The sequence below is a fragment of the Accipiter gentilis genome, chromosome 11 (assembly GCF_929443795.1).
Source record: "Accipiter gentilis chromosome 11, bAccGen1.1, whole genome shotgun sequence".
Lineage (NCBI taxonomy): Eukaryota > Metazoa > Chordata > Aves > Accipitriformes > Accipitridae > Astur > Astur gentilis.
In genome coordinates this window covers 847,905-869,880 of record NC_064890.1, presented here as the reverse complement: position 1 = coordinate 869,880, position 21,976 = coordinate 847,905, and the positions used below count along the sequence as shown (strand labels likewise).

Below are 21,976 nucleotides of genomic sequence, written 5' to 3'. Positions count from 1 at the left end.
GCGGGCAGGGGAGGGGGTGCGGGCACCCCCACTCTGGGGCCCGGAGCCCACCTTGGGGACCCTGGGGTGCTGGGGGCTCCTTGCCCCGTCCCTGTCCCGTCAGCATGGGCACGGAGGACATCCAGACCCCGTCCCAGAGCAGGAGGTGGTGTGGCCCATCGAGGGGGGCTGGCAGGGACCCCCTCCCCTGCTGAGCTCTGGCTGCCCAGCTCGAGGAGCAGCACCCCGAGCCCCAATGGCTGCCACCCCCCCGTGCCCGTCGGGCACTGCCAGCAGCGGGTCCCCACCGCCCCCGGTTTCGGTGAGCTGCTTCTCCCGCGGGGGGAACGCCAGGACTGGTCTGTCCTCTGCGGATTACATTCCTTAATTGTTTTAAAAGGCCCCATGTGATGTTTAAAAACATTAACCTAAATTAGCCCTGGGAGAAGGTGCGTGCAGACACACGTCCCGCAGAGCGGCTCCAACCCCGCTCGCGGGCTGTGCCGGATGCTGGGTGCAGTGCCGTGGGGTGCCGGGGTGCTGCCCCCCGTGGGGACAGGGCTCCCGGGCAGCGCGGGGCAGAGGTGGGGGTGGCTGAACTGGGGGCACTGGGCTGCACCTGGCTTCCCCACGCAGCCCGGGGAAGGGAGGCAGGATGCGGCCTTGGTCCTCCAGCCTGGGTTTGCCCCCAAAGTGTGGGGAGCAGCGAGGGGAGCTGGGGGGGGGGTCTGCCCCGTTGCAAGCTCCTCGGCACGGCAGCAGGATGCAGGGTGCAGGACGGGGGGTGTCGGGGTGCCCTGGGGACGTTGTGCGGTGCCAGGCGGGAGGCAGGCAGCAGGGCTTGGCAGGGCTGAGCGCGGCACGACGTGGCACAGCGTGGCTCCCGGGGCCTGGCAGGGCCCAGCACCGCCTGGCCTGGCCCCTGCTGCCGTGGTGTTGGGGAGGGGGCTGGCAGGGGGACTGGGGGGGTACCCCGACCACCCCCCATCAGCCCCAGCCCAGATTCTGGGGTGGCTGGCCCAGCTCCATCCCGGTCTCATCCCACTCCCTCCCGGACCGCTCCCCCATCTCATCCCATCCCATCCCATCCCAATCCCCTCGGATCGCTCCCCCAGCCCCATCCCAGCCCGGCCCCACTCCAGGGGGGTTCCCGGGGCCGGCTCTGGGGGAGCGGCGGGGCCGGGCGGGTCCCGGGAAGCGGAGCGGCGGGGAATGCGGGCCCGGGGGGGGGGGGGATGAGGGGCCGGGGGGGGTGTACGGGGCCGGGGGGGGGTGCACGGGGCCGGAGGGATGCGGGGGGCCGGGGGAGGGGGGATGCGGTGCTGGCGGGGGGGTACGGGGTCGGGGGGGTGCGATGCCGGGGGGGGATGCAGTGCCCGGGGGGGGGGGGGGATGCGGGGCCGGGGAGGGGGTGCGGGGCCGTTGCGGGGCTGCCCCCGCCCGTGGCTCCTCCCGCGGCCGCTCGGCTCCTCCTCGCCCGCCCCGCCGCGCCGGGCCCGGCGATATTTAACCTGGGCCGGGGCGGGGAGCCGGCAGCGCCGAGCGAGGCACGGACCCGACCTGAGCCCCGGCCCCCGCCCAGGTACGGCCGGGACCCCTCGGGACCCCCCCCCCCCCGGGGACCCCGCACCCTCCCAACCCCGGGCTGCGGGGCGGGACGGGGGGCAGCGGGGCGGGGGGGTGGGGGGTGCTGGAGCCGAGCCCAGCCCCGAGCCCTTCTCTTCTCCCCGCAGCCCCGGAGCCGCTGTCCCGGCCCGGCCCCGCCATGAGAGCCCCGGCGCCGGTTGCGCTGGGTTGCATCAGCTTGGTGCTGTGTCTGCTGGAGCTGCCCGCCTGCCTGCCCCTGCCCGACGGCCGCTCGCCCAAGCGCAGGTGAGCCGGGACCCCCCGCCCCCTGCCCGCACCCCGGCGTGGGGTGCCTCTCAGCACCCCCTGCTGGACCCCTGCCCGGGGCAGCTCTGTGCCCCCCCTGCCCGCACCCCTGCGCAGGTGCGGGCAGGGGTGCTCTGCATGGGGTGGCTCTGGGCACCCCTGCCTGTCCCCCTGCCCGGGACACAGCCCTGCACCCCCCCACGGGCCCGGCCCCTGTCCCGCGTGGGGGGCTCCGTGCCCACCACTCAGCCCTGCCTGAGGCTCCTGCCCCAGCCTCTGCCAGGCAGCCTGTGTCCGTCTGTCCTGCTGGCCACCCCCCCCAGCCCTGGCCACCCCAGCTCCCCGGGGGTTTAGGCAGGGCCCAGCCTGGCAGCAAGAGCTCCGTGTCCTGCTGCCCACTGTCCCCGCAGCGGGAGGGGACGCACAGCCTCATACCAAAGCCCCTCGTGCTGGTGGCAGGTTGTGGGCAGGTTCCCCCTGGGGGGGATCACACAGTGCCCTGGAGAGTGGGGGCAGATGGGGACTGTATGGAGGGGGGTGGGCTGGGGGGTCTCCTGGGCACCGTCTCCTGCCTGGACCCCAACCCTGTCTTCGCTGTGTGTCCCGTGCCTGTCCCCGCGGTGCCGGTGGGGACACGGGGGGATGAGGTGGTGGGAGCGGGGTGAGGGGTCCCCGGCCCCTGTGCTGCACCTTGTCCCAGTGGGAATGGGGGAACGGTGCTGGGACGAGGCAGGACGCGGCCAGGGCTGCGGGGACGCAGCGTGCCAGGGACGGCGAGGCTGGTCTGCAGGTTTGGGAGGGCGCAGGGGCCAGATTGGTACCTGTGTGAGTGTGCGCACACAAGGGGCAGGCAGGGTGTGCAAGGGTTGGACGAGGTTTTGGTACACAGTGATGGAGAGCGTGTGTGTGCAAGAACCCATGGCGTGCCTGTGCCAAGGCGTGCGTGGCTGCGCGCGTGTGCAAGGCGAGGGGCGGTGGGGGGCTGTGGGTGCCCGTGGGGGCTGCGGGGTAACAGGATCTCCCGCCCGAACCTCCTGCTTGAAGGAGGCACCTCGGGTCGGGACCGAACCTCCCATGGGTGCTGTGTGCGCGCGTGCACAGGCGCTGCGGGTGTGCATGTTGCTGCTTGAGGAGCGCGTTTGGGCTGTGCCCAGCGCCGTGGGAAGCCTGCGTCTGGCTCCGGAGGGATCTGCGAGCGGCTCCTGCCTGCCTGCCTGGCGCCGCAGGCAGCCGTCGGTGCAGCTCCTGGGGGTGCGAGGGGGGGACCCTGCCTGGGACCACATCCTGCTGCAGGGGTAGATGGGGGGGCTGGGGCTTCCAGACCCCCCCCCCCCCCCCCCCAGGCTCAGCAGCTCCTGCCGCAGCTGCGGGATGGCGTGGCTGCAGTTCTGTTGGCTGTGGCGTGAGGGTCCCCGGGACGGGGGCCAGGGGCATGGGGGTCCTGCAGTGGGGGGCGGGGGAAGAGGTCTGTGCCACCACGGGGGGTGTCCTGAGGCCAGACCCCGCCACGCAGGTGCCCAGCGCCCAGGTGTGGGTGCCTGCAGCTGGGGAGCATGGGTGCCAGCTCTGTGCTGGTGCAAAGGCCGTGGGAACGGGGTGGGCGGCAGCGGGGGAAGCCGGAGGGGGCTGGGAGCTGTGCAGGAACCGCTTGTGGGAGCTGGGGGGGCTGCAGGGAGGTGCCGGTACTGCCAGCAGCAGCCCCGGGGTTGGTGGGCACCTTACGGCGTGTCCAGTGGGGCTCGCAAAGCCTCGGGAACGGGCACAGAAGCCAGAGCAGCAGCGATCCCACACGCAGCCGGATGCACCGGGAGCTCGGCCGGCACGGATGCACGCCATGCCAGGGCCAGCTGGGGCGAAGCTGGGGCAGAAGCCAAGTGTGGGGAGGGAGGGGAACTCCACAGCCGGCAGCCATCCCGTGGGACACCGGCACGGGGGCTTCTTGGCTTTGGAGCGCTCAGAGGCTGCGGAGCCGGCAGTGCCGGAGCTGCCTGGAAGACGGCCGGCTGGGAAAGTCCTGTGTACCACGGCCCGGGCAGTGCCGGGATGGGAAAGACGAGGTTGCCAGTGTTTCCGGGCTCTGGCCACCTCCTGTAAACACGTCCCGGGACGGGAAGGGGTGGCGGGCACTCACCGCCCCCCCCATGCTTCCCGTCTCTGCAGGACCGGAGGAATTTGGCCTCTGTCCCCACTCCCGCGGCTCGCAGCCAAGCGGCGTCCGGCCTCGACCTGGCTGTGCCATGCCGGGATGAGCCCTCCGGCTTCCCCACAGCCCCGGGTGGTGGGGGGGCAGGGGGCAGGGGGGGTAGGTGCCGTGCGAGTCCGGGGCTGTGTGTGCGCACCGGGACACCTGCACTTGCACCCCCGTCGTGCACGCACGGCAGGCTGGGGGTGCGCAGTGTGCGTGTGTGCACACCGGGGTGTGTGCGGGAGTTACATGTAGTGTGTGTGTATGGGGTTTATAGTGCGTGTGCTATGACACGCATGTGCCTCTGTACAGGGGTTATAGAGTGTGTGCATGTGTGTGCATGCTGGGACACGCATGTGCTTACGTGTGTACAGGGGTCACCGCGTGCGTGTCCGCACGCACACCGTGCCGTGGGTGTACCTGTGTGTGCGTACAGGGGTTAGAGAGGGAGGGAGCGTGCATGCGTGTGCGCATGCTGGGACACGCGTGTGCCTGTGTGTGTACAGGGGTTACCGTGTACGTTCACAGGTAGTGAAGGAGGTGCGCATGCAGGGATACGTGTGTGTGTGTGTGCGCGGGGGGGGCACAGGGGCTCTGGCTGGGGGGGTGCAGCAGTGGGCGCCAGTATGCGGTGCCACTGTGTGTGCCTGTGCGCAGGCAGCAGAGGGGCTCCCGCCACCACTGCCCTGGCCACACGGCACGTGCCATCCCCGCAGCCGCCCGGGTGCCACGGATTCCTCCCAGGCAGCGACCCGGGGCGGCTGCGGGTGGCAGAGCTCTGGGGCTGCCACGGTGGGTGTCCCCTCCCGGTGTGGGGTCACCAGCTCCTCCACAAGGGGAGGCCGACCAGGCTGTGCTAGAGCTGGCGGTGCCGGGGGGTCCCTGTTTGCACACCCTGGGGGGATCCTGGAGGGGGGGCAGCAGGGTCAGCACCCCTGGGACCCCCGGGACCCCACACATCCCTCACAGTGCCTGTGCTTGTGGGTTGGCGGTGGGCTTGGCGTGGGGCTGGCAGGAGCAAATGGTGGGGCTGCTGGCCGCGGTCACGCGGTGCCACGGGATCCCCTCTGCCTGGGGAGACCAGCAGAATGGGGGGACATGGGGGTCTCCCAGCTCCACTGGTTTGGGGTGGGAAGGGGCTGGCACGGGGCTGCAGCCCTGGCCGTGGCAGGCAGCTCTTGCCGGCCCTGCCGCCACGGCACGACGCCGGAGCATGGAGTACGTGTGCGGCTGCAGGTAGCAGCTCCCCTTCCCTGGCTGCCGCCGCCTCCTGCTCCTCCTCCTCCTCCTCCTCCTCCTGGCTTGGCAGGCCCAGGGCCCAGGGCAGAGCTGGGCAGAGCGACTGGGAGGGGTTGGCAGGGCTGGGGGGCTGCCTCCCCCCGGCCCACCATGGCACCCCCGGCATGGCCAAACCCCCGGCACCCTGCTATCAGGGTGCCGTGCAGCCCCCCCCCCCTTCCCCCCCCCCCCCCCCGTGCTCGGGGTGCCGTGGCTCTGCCCGCTGCTGCCCGCTGAGCGTTGCCCCCTCCCGCTGACCCCGCTACTGCTCTCTTGCAGGGAGCCCCCAGACCGGAGACCCTCCCCAGCCTCGCTCCTTGGGGACCACCCGGGACCGCAGCCCCCGGCCCTGCCGCAGCCCGCCGGCAGCCCTCGGCCCAGACCGCTTGTCCCGCGCCATGCCCCGAAGCTCGCCCTGCGGCACGGACCCCGGCTCGCCCCCCGGCACAGTGCCCGCCCGGTTCCCCGGCACAAACCGCTCATCCCGCGGCAGAGCCCGAAGCTCACCCCGCGCCACGGACCCCGGCACGGTGCCCACCTGGCCCCCCAGCACGTCCACCGCCTCGTCCTGCGGCATGGCTCCCGGCACCCGCGGGGCCGCCGGCACGCGTCGGGGCGGCTGCAGCACACGCAGCTGCTGCGGGTGGGCTGCGTGCTGGGCACCTGCCAGGTGCAGAACCTGAGCCACCGCCTCTGGCAGCTGATGGGCCAGTCGGGCCGCCAGGACTCGTCCCCCATGAACCCCAACAGCCCCCATAGCTACGGGTGAGGGGGGGGGGTGTGGGTCGCTGCACTAGACTGCCTGGCCCTGCGCCCTCCCGCTTTGCCCCGCGGGACCCCCCACTAAAGCGCTTCCAGAGTCAGACGTGGCTGGGCTCCCTCTGCACCTTTCTGGGGGTGCCCGGTGCCCCCCGGGCAGAGCCCGGCTCCGGCCACGGCCCCACCAGGGATGTGGGGCTGGTGGGAGCATCCCCACAGAGGGGCTCCAGTGCCCTTGCCAACCGGAGCCCCGTGGAGCAGAGAGGACCACGGGCATGGGCCGGGGAGCCAGTGGCCCATGGTGGCCGGTGGTGGCCCGGCTGGCTGGGGCTGTTGACGGGTCCAAGGGGCAGCAGGGGATCCTGCTGACCGCAGCAGCGCCGGCGCCTTGTGCAAGAGCGCGGGGCCGAGCCCCTGGCCACGCTCCCGCCTGACTCAGCAGCTCAGCACCCTGCCGCAGCACGCGTGGCCACGGGTGGGGCGAGCCCCGCTGCAGCACCCCCACGGCACCCCACCCCAGACCCCTCCTGTCCCTGCCCAGGGTGGCACGGCTGCGTGGGTGGGGGTCATGCAAGGACAGAGTGGGGGGACCCCGCTCCAGCCCACCTCTCCCAGTCAGGGTGGGGGCACAGGGCAGCCCCCAGCACTTTCCCCACTGGGGTCCCAGGTTGGGCTCGGCACCTTGGGGGGGGGTCCTTTCCCAGGGTGGAAGCTGGGTTGCTGTGGGGGGGGTCCTGTCCTTCTCGGAGAGGATGCTGTCCCCTTCCCCTGGCACCCTGTCATCCCCCTCCAATACCGCCCACAGCCCCGCAGTGAGACGAGGACCAGGTGCTGGTGGGCACTGGGGAATGGCAAACCGTCCCCAAGCATGGTGGGGGGGAGAGGAAAGGTCGGGGTTCTGCACCCCGCTTCTGCCCCGTCCCCTCCTCTTTCCTGTCCCTGCCTCTGTCCCCTCCTGTCCCCTGGTGCAGCCTCGGGCATGGCATGGGCAGGCTGGGGACAGCCCCTGGCCCCACTGGTGACAAGTTGTGGGTTCAATGGGGACTGGGATGGGGGCCCATGGAGAGGGACAAGGGAACCCTGGGTATCCCTGTCACCCCACACCGTGACACTCCAGGAGTGCTGGTGTCACCCCAGCAGAGCTGTGACCCCTGTGGCCTGGCAGGACGGGGATGTGCCGCCCCAGTCACCGGCCGGACCCCCGTGCTGGGCTGCCCCTCAGCCCTGGCACAGGGACGGGCAGCTGGTGGCAGGGGGACAACAGGGATCCGATCCAGTCCTCCATAAGGAGGGCAGGTATACCCCAGCCTGTCGGCACCCCGATCCTTCCTGCCAGCACCCTTGTCCCCTCCTGCCAGCGCCACCCTCACGCCTCCCATGAGCACCCGCATCCCCCCTGGGTGCAGACCCCCCCCAAGGACCATCTTCATCCCCTTCATTGCTCCTGGGAGCACTTTCCTCATCCCCCCGCCAGGATGACCCCGGTGCCCACAGGAGACCCCCAGCCCCAGGAGCACCAGCCTGCAGCAGCACCCCAGCCCCTCTTTCCTTCTTCATGGGCATCCCGGCGCTTGCTTGAGCCGGCTGACGGGGCAGGACAGGACCGGGATGGGGTGTCCCATGGCTGTCACCAGAGGTTCCTGGGCCGGGGCCCCCGCCGCAGGCAGGAGCTCTGCCTGCAGCCCCCCGGACCCAATGCTGCCCGTTTGGCAAAGGGGTGAGGGACCCAGTGCCGTCCCATGGGGACGGGCGGCCGCAGCTCAGTGCAGTGCTGCCAAGGGATGCGTGGGGGCCCAAGGCCTTCACCCCCCCATCCTCTGGGTGCTCCCCAGTCTGTAGAGGGGCTGCACTGAACCCTGTGGGTGCCCGGGCTGGATCCCGCCCCACAGAAGCGCTGGAGCTGGGCCGGGCAGGCACCACAGTGCGGAGCACTCCCCTTCTCCTCTTTTCAAGCAAAAATCTGATTTTGTGCAGAATAAAATGTGCGAAGAGGGGTCACGTCTGGTGCCGGGCCGGGTGATGTTCCCACAGGAATGGGGCATGGAACGGGTGGGTGGGTGAGGGGCTGCCTTGGGCAGGGTGTGGGCACCCGGGTCCCACAGCCACCGGCGACAGAAGACGACCAGCACCGGCTGCTTCGTGCAGAGAGCGCAGGGACAGCCATGCAGTGGGGACAGCCGTGCAGTGGGGACAGCAGCGAGCGCAGGGACAGCAGCGAGTGCAGGGACAGCGTCCGTCACAGCAGCAATGCCCGCCTGGCACCCACAGCCGCATGGGGCCAGTGGGTCTGGGCAGAAGCGGGCAGGAGCCAGGCAGGAGGAGGATGATAAGGAGGAAGATAAAGGGGAGAGATGTGTCAGGGGCTCCTGTGGGAGGGTGCAGGGACCGTGCTGGAGGGCTTCACCCCTAACGCCAGTGGCTAATGGGCACAGCAGGGGCTGCCCAGGGCCCCTGCCCATGGGCACTGTGCCCACTGCTGCCCACTCCTGCCTCTGCCCTGGCACGCAGGAACAGGAGTGACCTGGCCATGGCACAGCACGACCGTGGTTCAGCGCACACGTGCGTGCACCAGCCGCACGCCCACCGCCTGGCAGGACCTCATGGCCCCCGGGAAGGGGATGTGCCCGGCCGAGATGCCCTGCCAGCCCCCTGGGGCAGCTCGTTGCCGAGGGCTTGCTCCACACGCTTACAACATCGGCAGTCGCTAAATTTAACGTTCCGCAAGGCACGGGGGCGGCTGGTGCCCGTCCCACTAAGACACGGATCCCGTAGGAGCACAGTGGCCCTGGGGCCATCAGTGGCCGGACGGCGGTTGCCAGTGCCATCAGGGCACAAGGTCCAGTCCCGCTCCCCGTGTCCCGACAGGGGGGTCACTCCGTGGCCCCGTCCCTTGCGGTCACTGCGGCCAGTGTGGGCAGTGGGGCAGGGGCGTCTCTTTGCCCTCACGAGGAGCCCAGCAGCCCGGGGCCACCGTCAGCCGCTAGCAGGGTCACCTGTGGCCTGTGCTCCCCAGCTTGGGGGTCAGGGGTCCCCAGCTCAGGGGGCTGCAGCATGGGGGTACCCAGCTCAGGGGCTGGGCCCGTCTCCCTGCCAGCCCCTGCCCACCCTCGCGGAGCAGCATCCCCCTGAGCCCAGTGCCGTGGGCTCAAACATTAACCGGGGGCAGGTTAACTGGTGACCGATTGCCCCCGCGCCGGCTGGCGCAGGCTGAGCCGTCCCCCTGCCGCCCCCCGCGGGGATAAAGCCGGGGGTCCCGGCGGCCGCCCCAGAGCCCGTGCGCCCACCGCCCCTCTCCACCGCCGGCATGAGGAGCCTCCGGGCGGTGAGTACGGGCAGGCGGGACCCAGAGCCCCACATCTCGGGGCCAGACCCATCTGCATCGCCCCACACGTCGGGGTCAGCATCCCGCACGTCACCCCACACCTCAGGGCTGGTCCCCAGACGCATCGCCCCGCGCCTCGGGGTCAGACCCCGCTGGCATGTCCCCACGTGTCGGGGTGCAGGTCCGCCCGGGTACACACAGGCAGCACGTGCAGCCCCCCTCTGTCCCTGGGGCCGTGGGGCACAGCCCCACAGCATCACCCCCCCGAGGGGTCTGTGCCGACAGGCCGTAGCCCTCAGGGACCCCCCCACCCCAGCTGTGTGCAGGTTGGGGGCCCGCAGAGCTCAGCACCGGGGCTGTCGCCTCTTGGTGGGGTGGAGGAGATCCCCCGGGACCCTCGGCAATGTCCTCCCTGTGGTGGGGGTGCCGGCCCCACGGGGGACCCATCCCCTCTGTGTCCCTGCCACACGTCCATCCCAGCCCCACGGGGGACCCAGCTCCACAGGGAACAAGTGAACACTCGCCCCTCGGCAGGCAGGGAAGTGGTCCCCCCCAGGCAGGCGGGCAGTGCCTGTCCCTGGGGGGCTGCAGGGTGTGCGGGGTGTCGTGCAGCACCCACCGGCTCAGCCGCACCCACAGACCTCGCTCAGGGGGCTGCGGGGGTCTGAGGCAGTGACTCCTGAGAGCTGCTGCCCTAAACCAGCAGAGCCCCGGGCCAGACCCCCTCTCCGGCAGCGCGGGCAGCTCCCCCCGGCTCCTGCTCTGCACCTCTATGCGACGGCCCTCGCTCCGCACCGGAATGGAGCAGCACTGCGCGATGCTGTGCAGTGCTGTGCAATGCTGTGCAGTGCTGCACAACGCTGCGCGATGCTGTGCAGCGGCGTACAACGCTGTGCAACACTGCGCGATGCTGTGCAGCGGCGTACAACGCCGTGCAACACTGTGTGATGCTGTGCGATGCTGTGCAGCGCCGTGCGATGCCGCGCATTCAGGGCTTTCCTTTGGAGATGGCGTGTCTCCTTAACCTTCACGGAACACCTTGTCCCTGGGTGTTTTCACTCTCTGTCCCGCGGCTGCCAGACCAGGCGCAGGATCCGGCCCCGCTGACCGAGCCCGACCTTTCTCGCTGCAGGACGCTGACCCTTCCCAGGAGCCCAAGTCCGGCAAGGCCAAGTCCGAGTACCGAAACTACACGGTGAGCCCGTCTGGGCAGGTCGTGCTGCCACTGGGACAGGCAGTGACCCCGAGGCAGCGGGGGGGGGTCCGCTGCACCAGGCGGGGCATGGGGGGGGTCCTGCTGCACAAGGCTGGGTGCTGAAGGTCGGGTGGTATGATGCCACACTGCGGGGGATGCAGCTGCACCCCACCGGCCGTGCTGGGGGTCTTATCCCACTGCTGGGAGAGGCCGAAGGAACCCAGTGGGAGCTCTGCTGCCCCAGGCTGGGAGGGATGCCGGGGGGGCTCCCCCCACCCCACCGGAGCCCCCCAGGAGCCTGACGCTGAGCTGCAGGAGGGGAAGCTGCTGGACCGTGTCTACAACACCTACTTGCTGATGCACACCCACCAGACCGTCGACTTTGTCCGCAAGAAGGTGCGACCCCCCCCCGCCCCGGGCCATCCTTTCCCACCTGTGGTCCACCGGCAGCCGGGGGGAGACACGCCGCAGCCCCCCCCACCCCGCACTCAAGTGCTGCAGGTCCTGCCCTGGTACACCAGCCTGCTTGGGGGGCACCCACTCCCCACATGGCTCCGGGGAGGGTCCCGAGGGGTTTCGGGGTGGCAGCGCAGGTTGGGGAGGGGGTCACCATCCCCAGTGCCTGCCATCTCCACAGAGCGCCGAGTACGGGACCTGCTCCCTGCGCAAGATGAGCGCCATGGAGGCACTGGAACTGCTGGACCAGCTGGTGGACGAGTCCGACCCGGACGTGGACTTCCCCAACTCCTACCATGCCTATCAAACCGCCGAGGGCATCCGCCGGGCCCACCCTGACAAAGGTAGGGCCATTGACCCCCCCCGCCACTGACACAGAGCCCGTGTGGGGCCGTGTCCCACTGGGGGTGACAGCCCTGCTTGCCCCCAGACTGGTTCCACCTCGTGGGGTTGCTGCACGACCTGGGGAAGGTCCTGGCACTTTTCGGGGAGCCCCAGGTAAGTGGGACAGTGGAGAGGGGGCACACCGGGGTACGGGGGATCCCACTGGCCAGGGACCCCTCCTTGGGGACCCCCTCCTGGGCCAGCGGGACGCCTGTCGCACCCCTCTGCAGTGGGCCGTGGTGGGGGACACTTTCCCGGTGGGCTGCAAGGTGCAGAGGTCCGTGGTCTTCGGGGACTCCACCTTCCACGACAACCCCGACACCAGAGACCCCCTGTACAGGTGAGGCCGGACCCCCGGGGCAGGCTGCTGTGGGGTGCTGTGCCCCACAGCCCGTGTCACAGCCGGGGAAGGGGCTGGGGGGATGGAGAGGGGTCCAGCCCCAAGCCCCCGACCCGACTCCATCCCCAGCACCGAGTACGGGATGTACCAGCCTCACTGCGGCCTGGAGAACGTTCTCATGTCCTGGGGACACGATGGTAAGGGCTGGGGGGGTCCGGCTGGGGTCCCCTCCTTGGGGCAGGGTCCTTTGCCCCCAAACGGGACACCGATGCACCTGGGGTGGCTGCACCCCTCCCCGGCCCCCTTTGCTGGGGGATTCGGAGCTGGAGGCCTTTGCATGGGACAGAGGGGGGGGTGTGCTGCAGCTCTTGGGGCACCCATCCTGCATGGGGGGGGTCCAGCCCCAGCCACTCGAGCTCATCCCCGCACATCCCCCCCTCTCTCCCCAGAGTACATGTACCAAGTCATGAAGTTCAACAACTTCGCCCTGCCCAAGGAGGTAAGGGCTGGGGGACGATGACGCACATGTGGGGCTGCCCCTCCCCCCGAGGGCTGTGGGGCAGGGACCTGCCGTGGGGAGGGTGGGTGCCCCGGGTTGGCACATCCTCGTCCCCCCAGGCTTTCTACATGGTCCGCTTCCACTCCTTCTACCCCTGGCACGCACACGGGGACTACCTGCACCTCTGCACCGAGGAGGACCTCCGCATGCTGCCCTGGGTCAGGGAGCTCAAGTGCGTGGCCAGGGTGGGCAGAGGGGGGGTCAGGGGGGCTTGGCCGAGGCCCCCCAAGGGGGGAGCAGCCCCCTCACCCCCGCACTGACCCACCCTCGCTCCTGCAGCAAGTTCGACCTCTACACCAAGCAGGAGGAGCTGCCTGACGTGCAGCAGCTCCGCGGCTACTACCAGTCCCTGATCGACAAGTACTGTCCCGGGCAGCTCTGCTGGTGAGCGGGGACCCCCACCCACCATCTGCACAGCACCCAGCATCCCACGCTCGACCCCAGCCTCACGGCACAGACCCTGGGGGAGCAGCCGGCTTGCCGCGGGGAGCACTGTGACTATTACAATAAACCTGCTTGTCACACAGCCCCAGTGCCCGTTGAACCCTGGGCAGCCCCCAGCCCCACGGGTGTAGGGCTCACAGCAGGGAGAGGTGGGGGCACCGGCGCCATCCCCATCACCTCTCATCAGGTGGGACAAGGGCAAGGGCCGAGGCAGGACACCCCCCCCCCCCCCCCCCCAGCCCACCCAGCTCCAGGGAGAGCCTGCAGGGCTGGAATGTCAAAGGCTTTATTTAGAAAATTATAGGAAACCTCTGTGCTCACGGATGAGCCGATGGGAAGCACGTTACAGCCAGAGCCCTCCCGCTGGAGGGGGTGGGGTGGGGGAGCAGCACCCCAAACTTCCCCCAGAGCAGGTCCAGGGGCCGGGCGTGATAACCGGGAGGGCTGGTGCTGCCTCGCTGCTGCTGCCCAAAGCTGCTCCTGCCAGTGCTGAGCATCATCCCACCGGCGCTCAGCACTCTGCTGCAACCTGGCATGGCCCCACTACAGGGCCCAGACTGGGGAGGAGACAGAGGGGCAGCAGCAAGGGAGCTGCCCCGCTCTGCTGTCTGCGAGCAATGACCGTGCTGTGCGTGAAGGCACTGGCAGGGGAAGAGAGCAGCAAGCTCACCCCGGGGCAGGCAGGCAGCGTGACGGCAGGGGTGGGGGGGCCTGCCTGCACCCCAGCCAGGGACCCCCATGCCAGGGAGGCAGGCAGGGGCAGACAGCTGGGATGAGGGGAGGCAGCGGGGCCCGCAGGCAGCTCCATCAGTCCATGGGTGGAAGACGGGGCCTGGACTGGCGGCTCCAGGCTCTACTTCTTCTTCTTGGTGCCGCGGAGGCTGTCGCCGTGGCCATCGGCCGCCCCCCGGGTCCGGCCCTCGCCTTTCTCCTCCGCCTCTTTTGCCTCCTTCCTCCGCACCTGCCCATTCTTCTCGCCACCCCCCCGGTCGGCAGGGTCCCCCCGCCTGGGACCTTTGTGGCGGGCGGGGGGCGCACCCCCCCGGGGCCGGTGGCCCAGGGCTCGCAGGAGGTAGACGGTGGCCACCACAACGTACAGGGACCAGAGGATGGTGGGGCCGGAGAAGGGGTGGCTGAGCTGGCGGAGGGACTGCAGCAGCCAGGGAAGGAAGGTGTCTGCCGAGCGCTTCAGTGACATCTTGTCCTGCGGGGAGAGGGGAAGAGGGGTGTCAGGGCTGCCCCTCGGCCAGGAGCATGGAGCGGCCACAGCGCAATGCCTTACCTTCAGCCCATGCTGGTTGAGCAGGCTCTCCAGCGTGGGGTTGCCCAAGGAGACGGTGGGGAAGAACTCCTGCACGTGCTGCCGCCGCCACCATGGCGCAGGGCCCTCGCTGTGGGACGGGAGAGCTCAGCGCCCAGCCCTCTGCCCCGCTGGCCCAGGCAGGAGCAGGGTAGCTCTGCCCGCAAGGCAGGAGCAGGCCAGGCTCCTGCCTCCCCCCACGCAGTAACCCAGCCTTGCCAAAGCAGAGCTTAGGGCACTGATGAGCTGCCGAGTTAATGAGCCAATTAGCCACGTGAGAAGCAGCTCCCAAATTCAGCCCCCCCCCCCCCCGCCCCATGCCCCCTCCCTGAGCCGCCTGAGCACAGCCAGCACACACACCCGCGCCGTTTGCGTGTCGATGTGGTGTCACATCAGCTTCGGGGAGCAAAGCGTGGCTGCAGAGGGGGTGCAGGCACTGGCACACCTGTCCTGGTGCCGCTCACCTGCCCTCGGCGCTGCTGGTGAACCAGTACTTGTAGAGCTGGGCGCGGATGTAGACGGGGGGCTGAGCGCTGAAGGGGTACCGGGACTCGTCGACCTGCACCAGGCGGATCACTGCCAGAGACACAGCATTAGCCCCCGCCGGAATCCCATGCCCCTCGCTGCGGAGACACCCCAAACCGCTGCAGGGCTGGAGCCCAGCAGCCCCAAATCCCCAGGAAAGGGCCTGGGACACAGACCTGCTGCTGCAGGGGGCCAGCGACAGGCCCCAGACAGGGTGGGACGCAGCCCTGCCTGCTGCTCCAGGGAGCTCAGCCCAGGCAGCCCCGCCTCCATCCCTGCCACCACGCAGGACGGAGGTCCTTGCTGCGGCACAACTGCCAGGTACGGGGCCTTGGGCTGCCTCTGCTGCAGCACCGGGCCCAGGGAGCCCCCGGCACAACCTGTCCCCAGCCCCACTCACCATCCTTCTTGCCCTGCAGCAGGCGGTAGACGAAGCTGGTGAACCAGGGGCTGCTGCTGTGGTGGGCCAGGGCTGCGAACCACATCTGCCAGTCGAGGCGGGGCTGGTGCGGGGTGACCACAGGGGGGGGCGCGCTGACATTCCCGGGCTTGTACATGAACTCAATCTCCTGTGGGGCAGGGAGCAGAGTGGGCTGGGGGGGCATCCAGCAGTGGGGACTGGCATGGGGGTCAGACCTGGACCTCCACCAGCTCCGCCATCCTGGGGGCAGAGCTCCCCCAGACTCACCCCCCCCCCCCGCTCACCTCCTGGGGTTACCAGCTCCTTCCAGAGGGACAAAGCCCACAGGGGACAGCTGGGTGCCCCAGAGGGGACCAAGCCAGAAGGACAGGGATGCTTGGCTCCACTGGAGTCCATTCCTCAGTGCCTGTCCCCAGCTGCCCTACCCAACCAGCCGCAGCTCCGGCACAGCCCCTTCGGCGCCAAATGTGATTGTCGAACTTGATTCAACAAGGCCAAGTGCTGGGTCCTGCACTTGGGTCACAACAACCCCGTGCAGCGCTACAAGCTTGGGGAAGAGGGGCTGGAAAGCTGCCTGGCGAAAAAAGACCTGGGGGTGTTGGTCGACAGCCAGCTGAATAGGAGCTGGCCGTGTGCCCAGGTGGCCAAGGCGGCCAACAGCATCCTGGCTTGTGTCAGAAATAGTGTGGCCAGCAGGACCAGGGAAGTGATTGTTCCCCTGTACTCAGCACTGGTGAGGCTGCACCTCAAATACTGTGTTCGGTTTTGGGCCCCTCACTACAAGAGAGACATTGAGATGCTGGAGTATGTCCAGAGAAGGGCAACAAAGCTGGTGAGGGGTCTAGAACACAAGTCTTATGAGCAGCTGAGGGAACTGGGGTTGTTCAGCCTGGAGAAAAGGAGGCTGAGGGGAGACCTTATCGCTCTCTGCAACTACCTGAAAGGATGCTGTAGGGAGGTGGGGGTCAATCTCTTCTCCCAAGTAACAAGTGATAGGATGAGAGTAAACAGCCTCAAATTGTGCCAGGGGAGATTTAGATTGGATATTAGGAAAAATTTATTCACTGAAAGGGTTGTGAAGCACTGGCACAGGCTGCCCAGGGAAGTGGTAGAGTCACCATGCCTGGAGGTATTTAAAAGACGTGTAGATGTGGCGCCTAGGGACATGGGTTAGCGGTGGACTTGGCAGTGCTAGATTTACAATCAGACTCAATGATCTCAAGAGTCTTTTCCAACCTAAATGATTCTGTGATTCTATGAAATGGTGGCTCACCATCCAGGTCTGCTTGTCGTAGCTGCCCTCCAGCACCACCTCGGGCCGCCCCCCGACGCCCGTCATCCTGCGGAAGAGCCCATAGGAGTTCACCACCTGGAAGCGTTCGACTGTGTTGAACATCTGGTGGATGCCGGGCCACAGCTTGCCATTGGACTCGTAGTCGATGTAGGTGAAGGGCACCTAGGGAGTGGCAAAGAGTGGCTCTGTCACCATGGCTAGGAGCAGCCTCGGGGGCCCAGGCCAAGTTTCCAGCTCCCCATACACCAAGACAAATGCATGCTCTTCTGTCTCCTGCCCTCCCCAGACACTTCCCACCCACTCACCAAGCTGATGGCAAACATCCCCATGGTTGCTGTGGCAAAGACGGCCCACTGCAGCGTGGCCCAGAGCTTCCATAAGCAGCCGCGGACGCAGGCACACCTGCGAGGTGGGGGGGAGAAAGGGATCAGAGCTGCACAGCACCGCAGTCTAGAGCTCCGGCTGTCATCTGCAGGGTTCAGAGCCACCCATGCTGTGCCCAAAGCGGTGGAGGGCTCAGCCCCACTCCAACACTGCAGAGGAAAATCCCTCCTAACTCACCCAGCACCCCCCGAACTGGGCACCCACCCCACACAGCCCCAGGGTCCAGCCCTCCGCCTGGCTCCAAGCACCCCACACCAGCTCCCCCAGTGCCCACAAGATCCAAGCATCCCTCCATGCACGAATCACACCCTCGGGGGTGGCACCAGGCCACCCACACCAGCTGCCCCGTTCCTGCTCAGCTGTCATGGCAGAGCTACGAGGCCCAGCAGGGGGAACTGACCCTGTCACGCACCTGTACATGGCAGAGAGGATCTCCCAGGAGAGCGAGAGGAAGCCCAGCCCCACCAGTGGCAGGGTCACCGCCCGCAGCCACGTCGTGAACTCGTGATAGGTGAAGGCTGGAGTGAAGGAAAACCCACAGGGTCAGAGAGGAGCCCCTCCTGCCCCAGGAGCCACTGGGGCTGCAGGAGCCCAGGCGCTGCCACTGGGCTGTGGGGACAATGGGCTAGCAGCCCCCGTGGGCCTGGCTGTGACATACCCACTTTGGAGTCCAGCAGCCTCTTCTCCCAGTTGATCTCCAGGCTGAAGTACTGGATGCTCCAGTAGAGCAGGAAGCCATAGGTGCTCATCTCCAGCAGGGTGGAGAGGAGGGACCGCAGGCTGGGGGGCCAGGCTGCGACAGAGCAGGGCTGCTGAACGCCAGGGGCTCAGCGAACCCAACCCACCGTGGCACGGAGGGGCACAAAACGCACCCTGAGTCCAGGCAGGGAGAGGGCGAGCGGGCAGCACTGAGCGCATCCCACGGCAGAAGCCAACACGCTGCTTCACAGGGGACCCAGCTTGAGCATCCCAAGGGCACAGACTCCCACCCCAGGAGCAGGCGAGGCAGCCATGCTGGCAGCAGCTCTCACAGCACTGAGCCAGAGGGCAGCTGCAGGTGGCCAGAACACTGCCTCTCGCTGTCACACCCGGACAGGGGTGGTCAGCGATGGTGGCCTGTCCCCTCCCCACCCCAGGCACAGCAGAAACCAGACCCCACCCCACCAAAACAGGGCTCCCAGGGACTCACTGCTGGCATGCCTCTTCTTGCTGCGCCCCAGCCAGTGCCCCACGTGCTCCTCATCCAGCAGAGAGAAGGCCAGGACAATGGTGAGCATGTTGAAGAAGTTGTAGTTACCCGTGAGGATGATGAGGACCTGCAGCAGGACCTGGGGAGGAGTGAAGGCAGGGCTGGGGTGTCACAGTGCTGAGCTGACTGCCTGGGGGACCACCCCAGTGCATGCCCAGCTCCCAGCACCTGGGGTAGTCCTGCCTGCAAGGGCCCACAGAGCGAGGAGCCTGTCCTGCCCACAGACTAAGCCAGTCCCCCTGCCCCTGGGGAGCCCCACAGCACCTGGTGGCAGGAGAGGCAGGAAGAGGGGGTCCAGCTCTGCCCACCCACCTGGCTGTAGAAGGCAAAGAGCCGGAGGCGGCGGATGGGTGCGAAGAAGAGGAGCGGAATGGCAATCTCGATGACATAGGTGGCCACCACACTGAACTTCTGGAACCAGACGGGCAGCTGGTGGGCGAACCAGGCACCTGGCGTGGGGATGCACTGGGTCTCGTAGTGATAGGTGAGAGCTGGAGGTGGACAGGAGGGGTCAGGGGTGCAGAGAGGGGAGAGGTGCTGGCAGGAGCTGCCCAGAGCCATGCAGCTGCCTACGGGGCACAGGAGGCCCAGCCTGAGGCTTGGGGAAATGCCCCTGCTCTCCCTGCCTGGGAAGGGTGCCCCAAAGCCCGTGACACCCCACAACCTGCAGCACCCCTCACCTGTGAGCCCCCACCAGGTGGGGCAGCGGCTGGTCAGTTTCACCACACCAGAGGCGAACATCAGCCGGAAGAGGAGCCAGCGCACCAGCCAGAAGGTGATGCCGTCATGGGCACGCCAGGCCGTGGACCGCCACTTCAGCAGGCGCAGGGGGGCCACCAGCACTGCTAGGAATCCCGCTTCCAGCAGGAGGCTATCCCTGTGGGGAACACTGCTGTCCTCCACTGCCACCCTGGGTCCGCAGACCCCTTGGGGCAGCCAGCTCCCGTCCCAGCTGCGCTGGCACTGAGACCCCAGGGTGCCGAGGGGCCTGCCGCTGCTTCCCACAGAGGGGACAGCTCTCCGCACCCAACCCTCCTGCCCTGGGGTTTGGGCAAGCCGCAGGCCAGTTGAAGTGGGGACAGGACAGCTCTGTCCGCATGGATCCCCTGCAGCAGCCCCCTGCCCAGGGCAGGTGCACTGGAAGCGCAGATGCAGGGCTGACTTACCATTGGAAGTAGAGGAAGACCTGCCCCACCTGCAGAGAGAGGGAGCAGAACGGTAAGCAGGGCGCAGGTTTGGACCCCGCTCCCTTCCCCACACCCACCCTGCAGGGAGCGGGCAGAAGGTCCGAGGGGCAGCTGCAGATCCCTCCTGGCTCCCCCTCGGTGCCGCTGGCAGCTCCTTTCCCATGACTGGGCTACAGGCCAAACCCAAGGAGCAGAGCAGCGACCTCAACTTGCTGCTGAGAGCAGCAGCACAGAGATGCCACGAAGGCACTGCTGGGGGCAGAGAAGGAGGATGCTCCCCGGTTAGGTGTGTTGGGGAGGCAGCCGTGCCGGGAACCACAGCCTGGAACTGCTCCGGTGTCCAGGGCTATGCCCCAGGCACTGCAGCATCACTTGCAAGGTGGAGGAAGGCACAAGGCCAGGGCTGCGGGGCTGCAGGGGAGCCCTGCTCTGTGCTGCCTTGCTGCCTGGGTGCTCCCAGCCCTGGGCACTGTCCCTCCGGCCTGCAGCCAGGCCCAGAGTGGTGCTCGACAGCAGACCAGGCTGCAGACCCGGCTGGCGGCAGGGCAGAGGGCTGGAGGAGAGGGAGACCAGCGCTGGGGAGGAGCAGGGACTTTCTCTCCAGCATCACCTTAAAAGGGAGCGAGGAGAGGAAGGCCGGGCTGGCACACGGGGTTGGGAGGAGGCAGAGCTGTGCACGCTGTGGCATGGCACAGCAGCCCTGCAGCCACGTGCTGGGAAACAAGAGTCCCTGTGGGTGGGAGTCACCCAGGGCTCCCCGGCCCCGCAAAGCTGAGAATGCCGCTTCCTCTCCCTTGCCGAGGCAGTGAGTCACTCCAGAGTCCCGGCTCCCACCCTGCCTCCCCCTTGGGCCCCAAACACGGGCCACACAGCTCAGCAGGGCTGCCCATGTGAGGGGAGCTGCTCACAACAGCTCCCCGTGGGGCACAGCTGTGTGCCAGCAAGACCATGAGCAGGACAAAGGGGACGGGGTAACAGTGCCACAGGGTAGCCCCCCAGCACGGGAGAAACCGTACTCCCATGGCTGTCACCTCACTTTTCCAGGCTCTCAACACTGTTCCCTACAGCCACCAGTGCTGGACACAGCCTGAACCCTGGCAAGAGGGACTAGTGAGGGCTGCCGACACTGCCAGCCACCTGGGCTACCTTCTGGCAGGGCATGAGAGCTCCTGCCTGGGGTAACAGCCACCCAGGCCGAGAGGGATCTCCAAGCACAGGCGGGTTTTTCCTCTTTAATTCCCCTGGTTTCAGAGGGAAGAGAAACCCTCCTCCTGCCGCGGCTTGCGCTAGCAGGCTCTGACTCACCCGAGCTCCTCTGCACCAAGCTGCCAGCACAGGCATCAAGTGCAAACGGCTCAGGAGGGCAGATTCATGGCTGGGGGGCACAGAGCTCTCAGGGGACACGGGAAAGGGCTTGGTGAGTGGGACAAGGGCCCCGGGAGGGCTTGGCAAGACTGTGGGCGGGCAGGGGCCAGAGGTGTGGGAACTGGCTTTGCAGGCAAGTCTTGGGAGGGTTTTATCCCAGGGAAGGCACTGAGAACCAGCACAAGGATAGGGTTGTACCTCCCCTCCATGAGCCAGGGAACTGCCAGCCCCTTCCCCCAGTGCCATGAGGGAAGCTGAGCATGCCAGGAGCTTGTAGGATGATGCTAACGCAAGAACATCACCCCCTCGCCCTCCTAGGTCCCAGCTCTGACCCCTCTAGGGCACCACAAGCCCCACCAATCTCATACCTGGTAGAGCGAGAGATAGAGCACCCAGAGCAGGGCGAAGAGCAGGCTGTCCCGCAGCGGCTCGAACAGCAAGGCGCCAAAGGAGGCGAGGACGCCGAGGAGGCAGAGCAGCTCCATCCCCAGCTCCGTATCCAAACCCAGGCGGGGACTGAGCCACAACAAGGTGGGAAAATCCCGTAGTTGTTCCCATAGCCCCTTCCCGCTGAGGCGTAACACTTTGCGGGCCGGCAGGATGCCATCTCTCCCGTACAGCCCTGGAAATGGGATAGTGACAGTGGTGACAAAGCCTCCCCGTAAGTCTGGGGCAGCAGAACTGGGAAGCCCCCCACCCCGCCAGCGCCTCGACGAGCGGGGGGCTGCCACAAAGAGACTTCATCTCTGTGGCAGCCCCTTGCTCGTCGAGGTGCTGGCAGGGAGCGGGGGATTCCAGTTAGTTCTCCCTGCACGCTAGCTTCCCGGTTTCCTCATGGAACCGGGAATGGAGCAGCAACGAGAAGAACCCACGTGGAACCCAGCGGCTGCCAGACCCAGCCTGGCCACGTAGAAGGGAGACAAACGCCCTGCCTGCTGCAGGCAGGGGAGATCTGTTCGGGCAGAAGTCTGTCAAGGTGCTCCCGGGGTGGGGGTGCAAGGGTCTGGAGCAGCCCCTGGACCCCCCTTGGTGTGGAGGGGCGGCGGGGAAGAGGGGAAGGACCCTCTCCCCATGGAGGGCCGGCCTCGGCAGCTCTTCACGGCACAGCTCAGCCATCCCGGCCCCACCGAGACATCCCCCCCCCCCCCCCCCGCTTCCAGCATCCGTTACAGCCCGGGCTCCGCCGGTGGGGCCTAACCGGCCGTCCCCCCCCCCCCCGCCAAGCCCGGGGACGGGCGCGCATCCCCCCACACCAAGCCCGGGGACGGGCGCACACCCCCTCACACCCCTCCCTCCGCTCCTCCTCCGCTGCCGCCGCCGCCCTACCGGGGATCTGAACGTAGAGCGAAGCGAAGGCGGCGAGGTAGGCAGCGGCCAGCCCGGCCAGGAACAACGACCGCGGCCGCCGCGGCGGTTCCCCCATGGCGGGCCGCTGAGCGACCTCAGCGCGCACGCTTACGTCAGCACGCACAGGCGTC

General features: G+C 68.2%; 3 protein-coding genes across 4 annotated transcripts; 2 read left to right on the top strand and 1 right to left on the bottom strand.

The window, feature by feature from the left end:
* The first annotated feature begins 1,738 nt into the window (after positions 1 to 1,738).
* ADM2 (adrenomedullin 2) lies at positions 1,739 to 8,049 on the top strand. The gene is made up of 2 exons (XM_049813920.1): positions 1,739 to 1,851; positions 5,594 to 8,049. The coding sequence occupies exons 1-2, from the start codon at positions 1,745 to 1,747 to the stop codon at positions 6,081 to 6,083; spliced, it is 597 nt and encodes a 198-aa protein (XP_049669877.1). The 5' UTR covers positions 1,739 to 1,744; the 3' UTR covers positions 6,084 to 8,049.
* Positions 8,050 to 9,377: 1,328 nt separating this feature from the next.
* Positions 9,378 to 12,717, top strand: MIOX (myo-inositol oxygenase). The gene is made up of 10 exons (XM_049814000.1): positions 9,378 to 9,395; positions 10,528 to 10,590; positions 10,906 to 10,986; positions 11,228 to 11,390; positions 11,477 to 11,544; positions 11,661 to 11,770; positions 11,900 to 11,967; positions 12,220 to 12,269; positions 12,389 to 12,501; positions 12,609 to 12,717. The coding sequence occupies exons 1-10, from the start codon at positions 9,378 to 9,380 to the stop codon at positions 12,715 to 12,717; spliced, it is 843 nt and encodes a 280-aa protein (XP_049669957.1).
* A 326-nt stretch (positions 12,718 to 13,043) lies between these two features.
* LMF2 (lipase maturation factor 2) lies at positions 13,044 to 21,959 on the bottom strand. 2 transcript variants are annotated; one of them, XM_049813986.1, is made up of 14 exons: positions 21,825 to 21,959; positions 20,867 to 21,120; positions 19,113 to 19,141; positions 18,627 to 18,823; positions 18,259 to 18,437; positions 17,887 to 18,025; positions 17,356 to 17,490; positions 17,110 to 17,215; positions 16,619 to 16,715; positions 16,293 to 16,475; positions 14,999 to 15,167; positions 14,538 to 14,649; positions 14,056 to 14,164; positions 13,044 to 13,977 (listed from the first exon to the last, which is right to left on the bottom strand). In XM_049813986.1, exons 1-14 carry the CDS (start codon positions 21,919 to 21,921, stop codon positions 13,627 to 13,629), a joined length of 2,157 nt encoding a protein of 718 aa, XP_049669943.1. In that variant the 5' UTR covers positions 21,922 to 21,959; the 3' UTR covers positions 13,044 to 13,626. The 2 variants fall into 2 exon arrangements, with proteins under 2 accessions (XP_049669943.1, XP_049669944.1); XM_049813987.1 differs by lacking the exon at positions 14,056 to 14,164 and having other exon boundaries at positions 13,809 to 13,977.
* Between the last annotated feature and the right edge of the window lie 17 nt (positions 21,960 to 21,976).

Coding starts and splice junctions, on each gene's coding strand:
- ADM2 (XM_049813920.1), top strand. CDS start 1,745: ATGAGAGCCCCGGCGCCGGTTGCGCTGGGTTGCATCAGCTTGGTGCTG. Junction 1,852..5,593: donor GGCCGCTCGCCCAAGCGCAG/GTGAGCCGGGAC, acceptor GCTCTCTTGCAG/GGAGCCCCCAGACCGGAGAC.
- MIOX (XM_049814000.1), top strand. Junction 11,391..11,476: donor CCGGGCCCACCCTGACAAAG/GTAGGGCCATTG, acceptor GCTTGCCCCCAG/ACTGGTTCCACCTCGTGGGG. Junction 12,270..12,388: donor ACTTCGCCCTGCCCAAGGAG/GTAAGGGCTGGG, acceptor TCGTCCCCCCAG/GCTTTCTACATGGTCCGCTT.
- LMF2 (XM_049813986.1), bottom strand. CDS start 21,921: ATGGGGGAACCGCCGCGGCGGCCGCGGTCGTTGTTCCTGGCCGGGCTG. Junction 18,438..18,626: donor CACCTGGTGGGGGCTCACAG/GTGAGGGGTGCT, acceptor GTCCACCTCCAG/CTCTCACCTATCACTACGAG. Junction 16,476..16,618: donor GGATGTTTGCCATCAGCTTG/GTGAGTGGGTGG, acceptor GCCACTCCCTAG/GTGCCCTTCACCTACATCGA.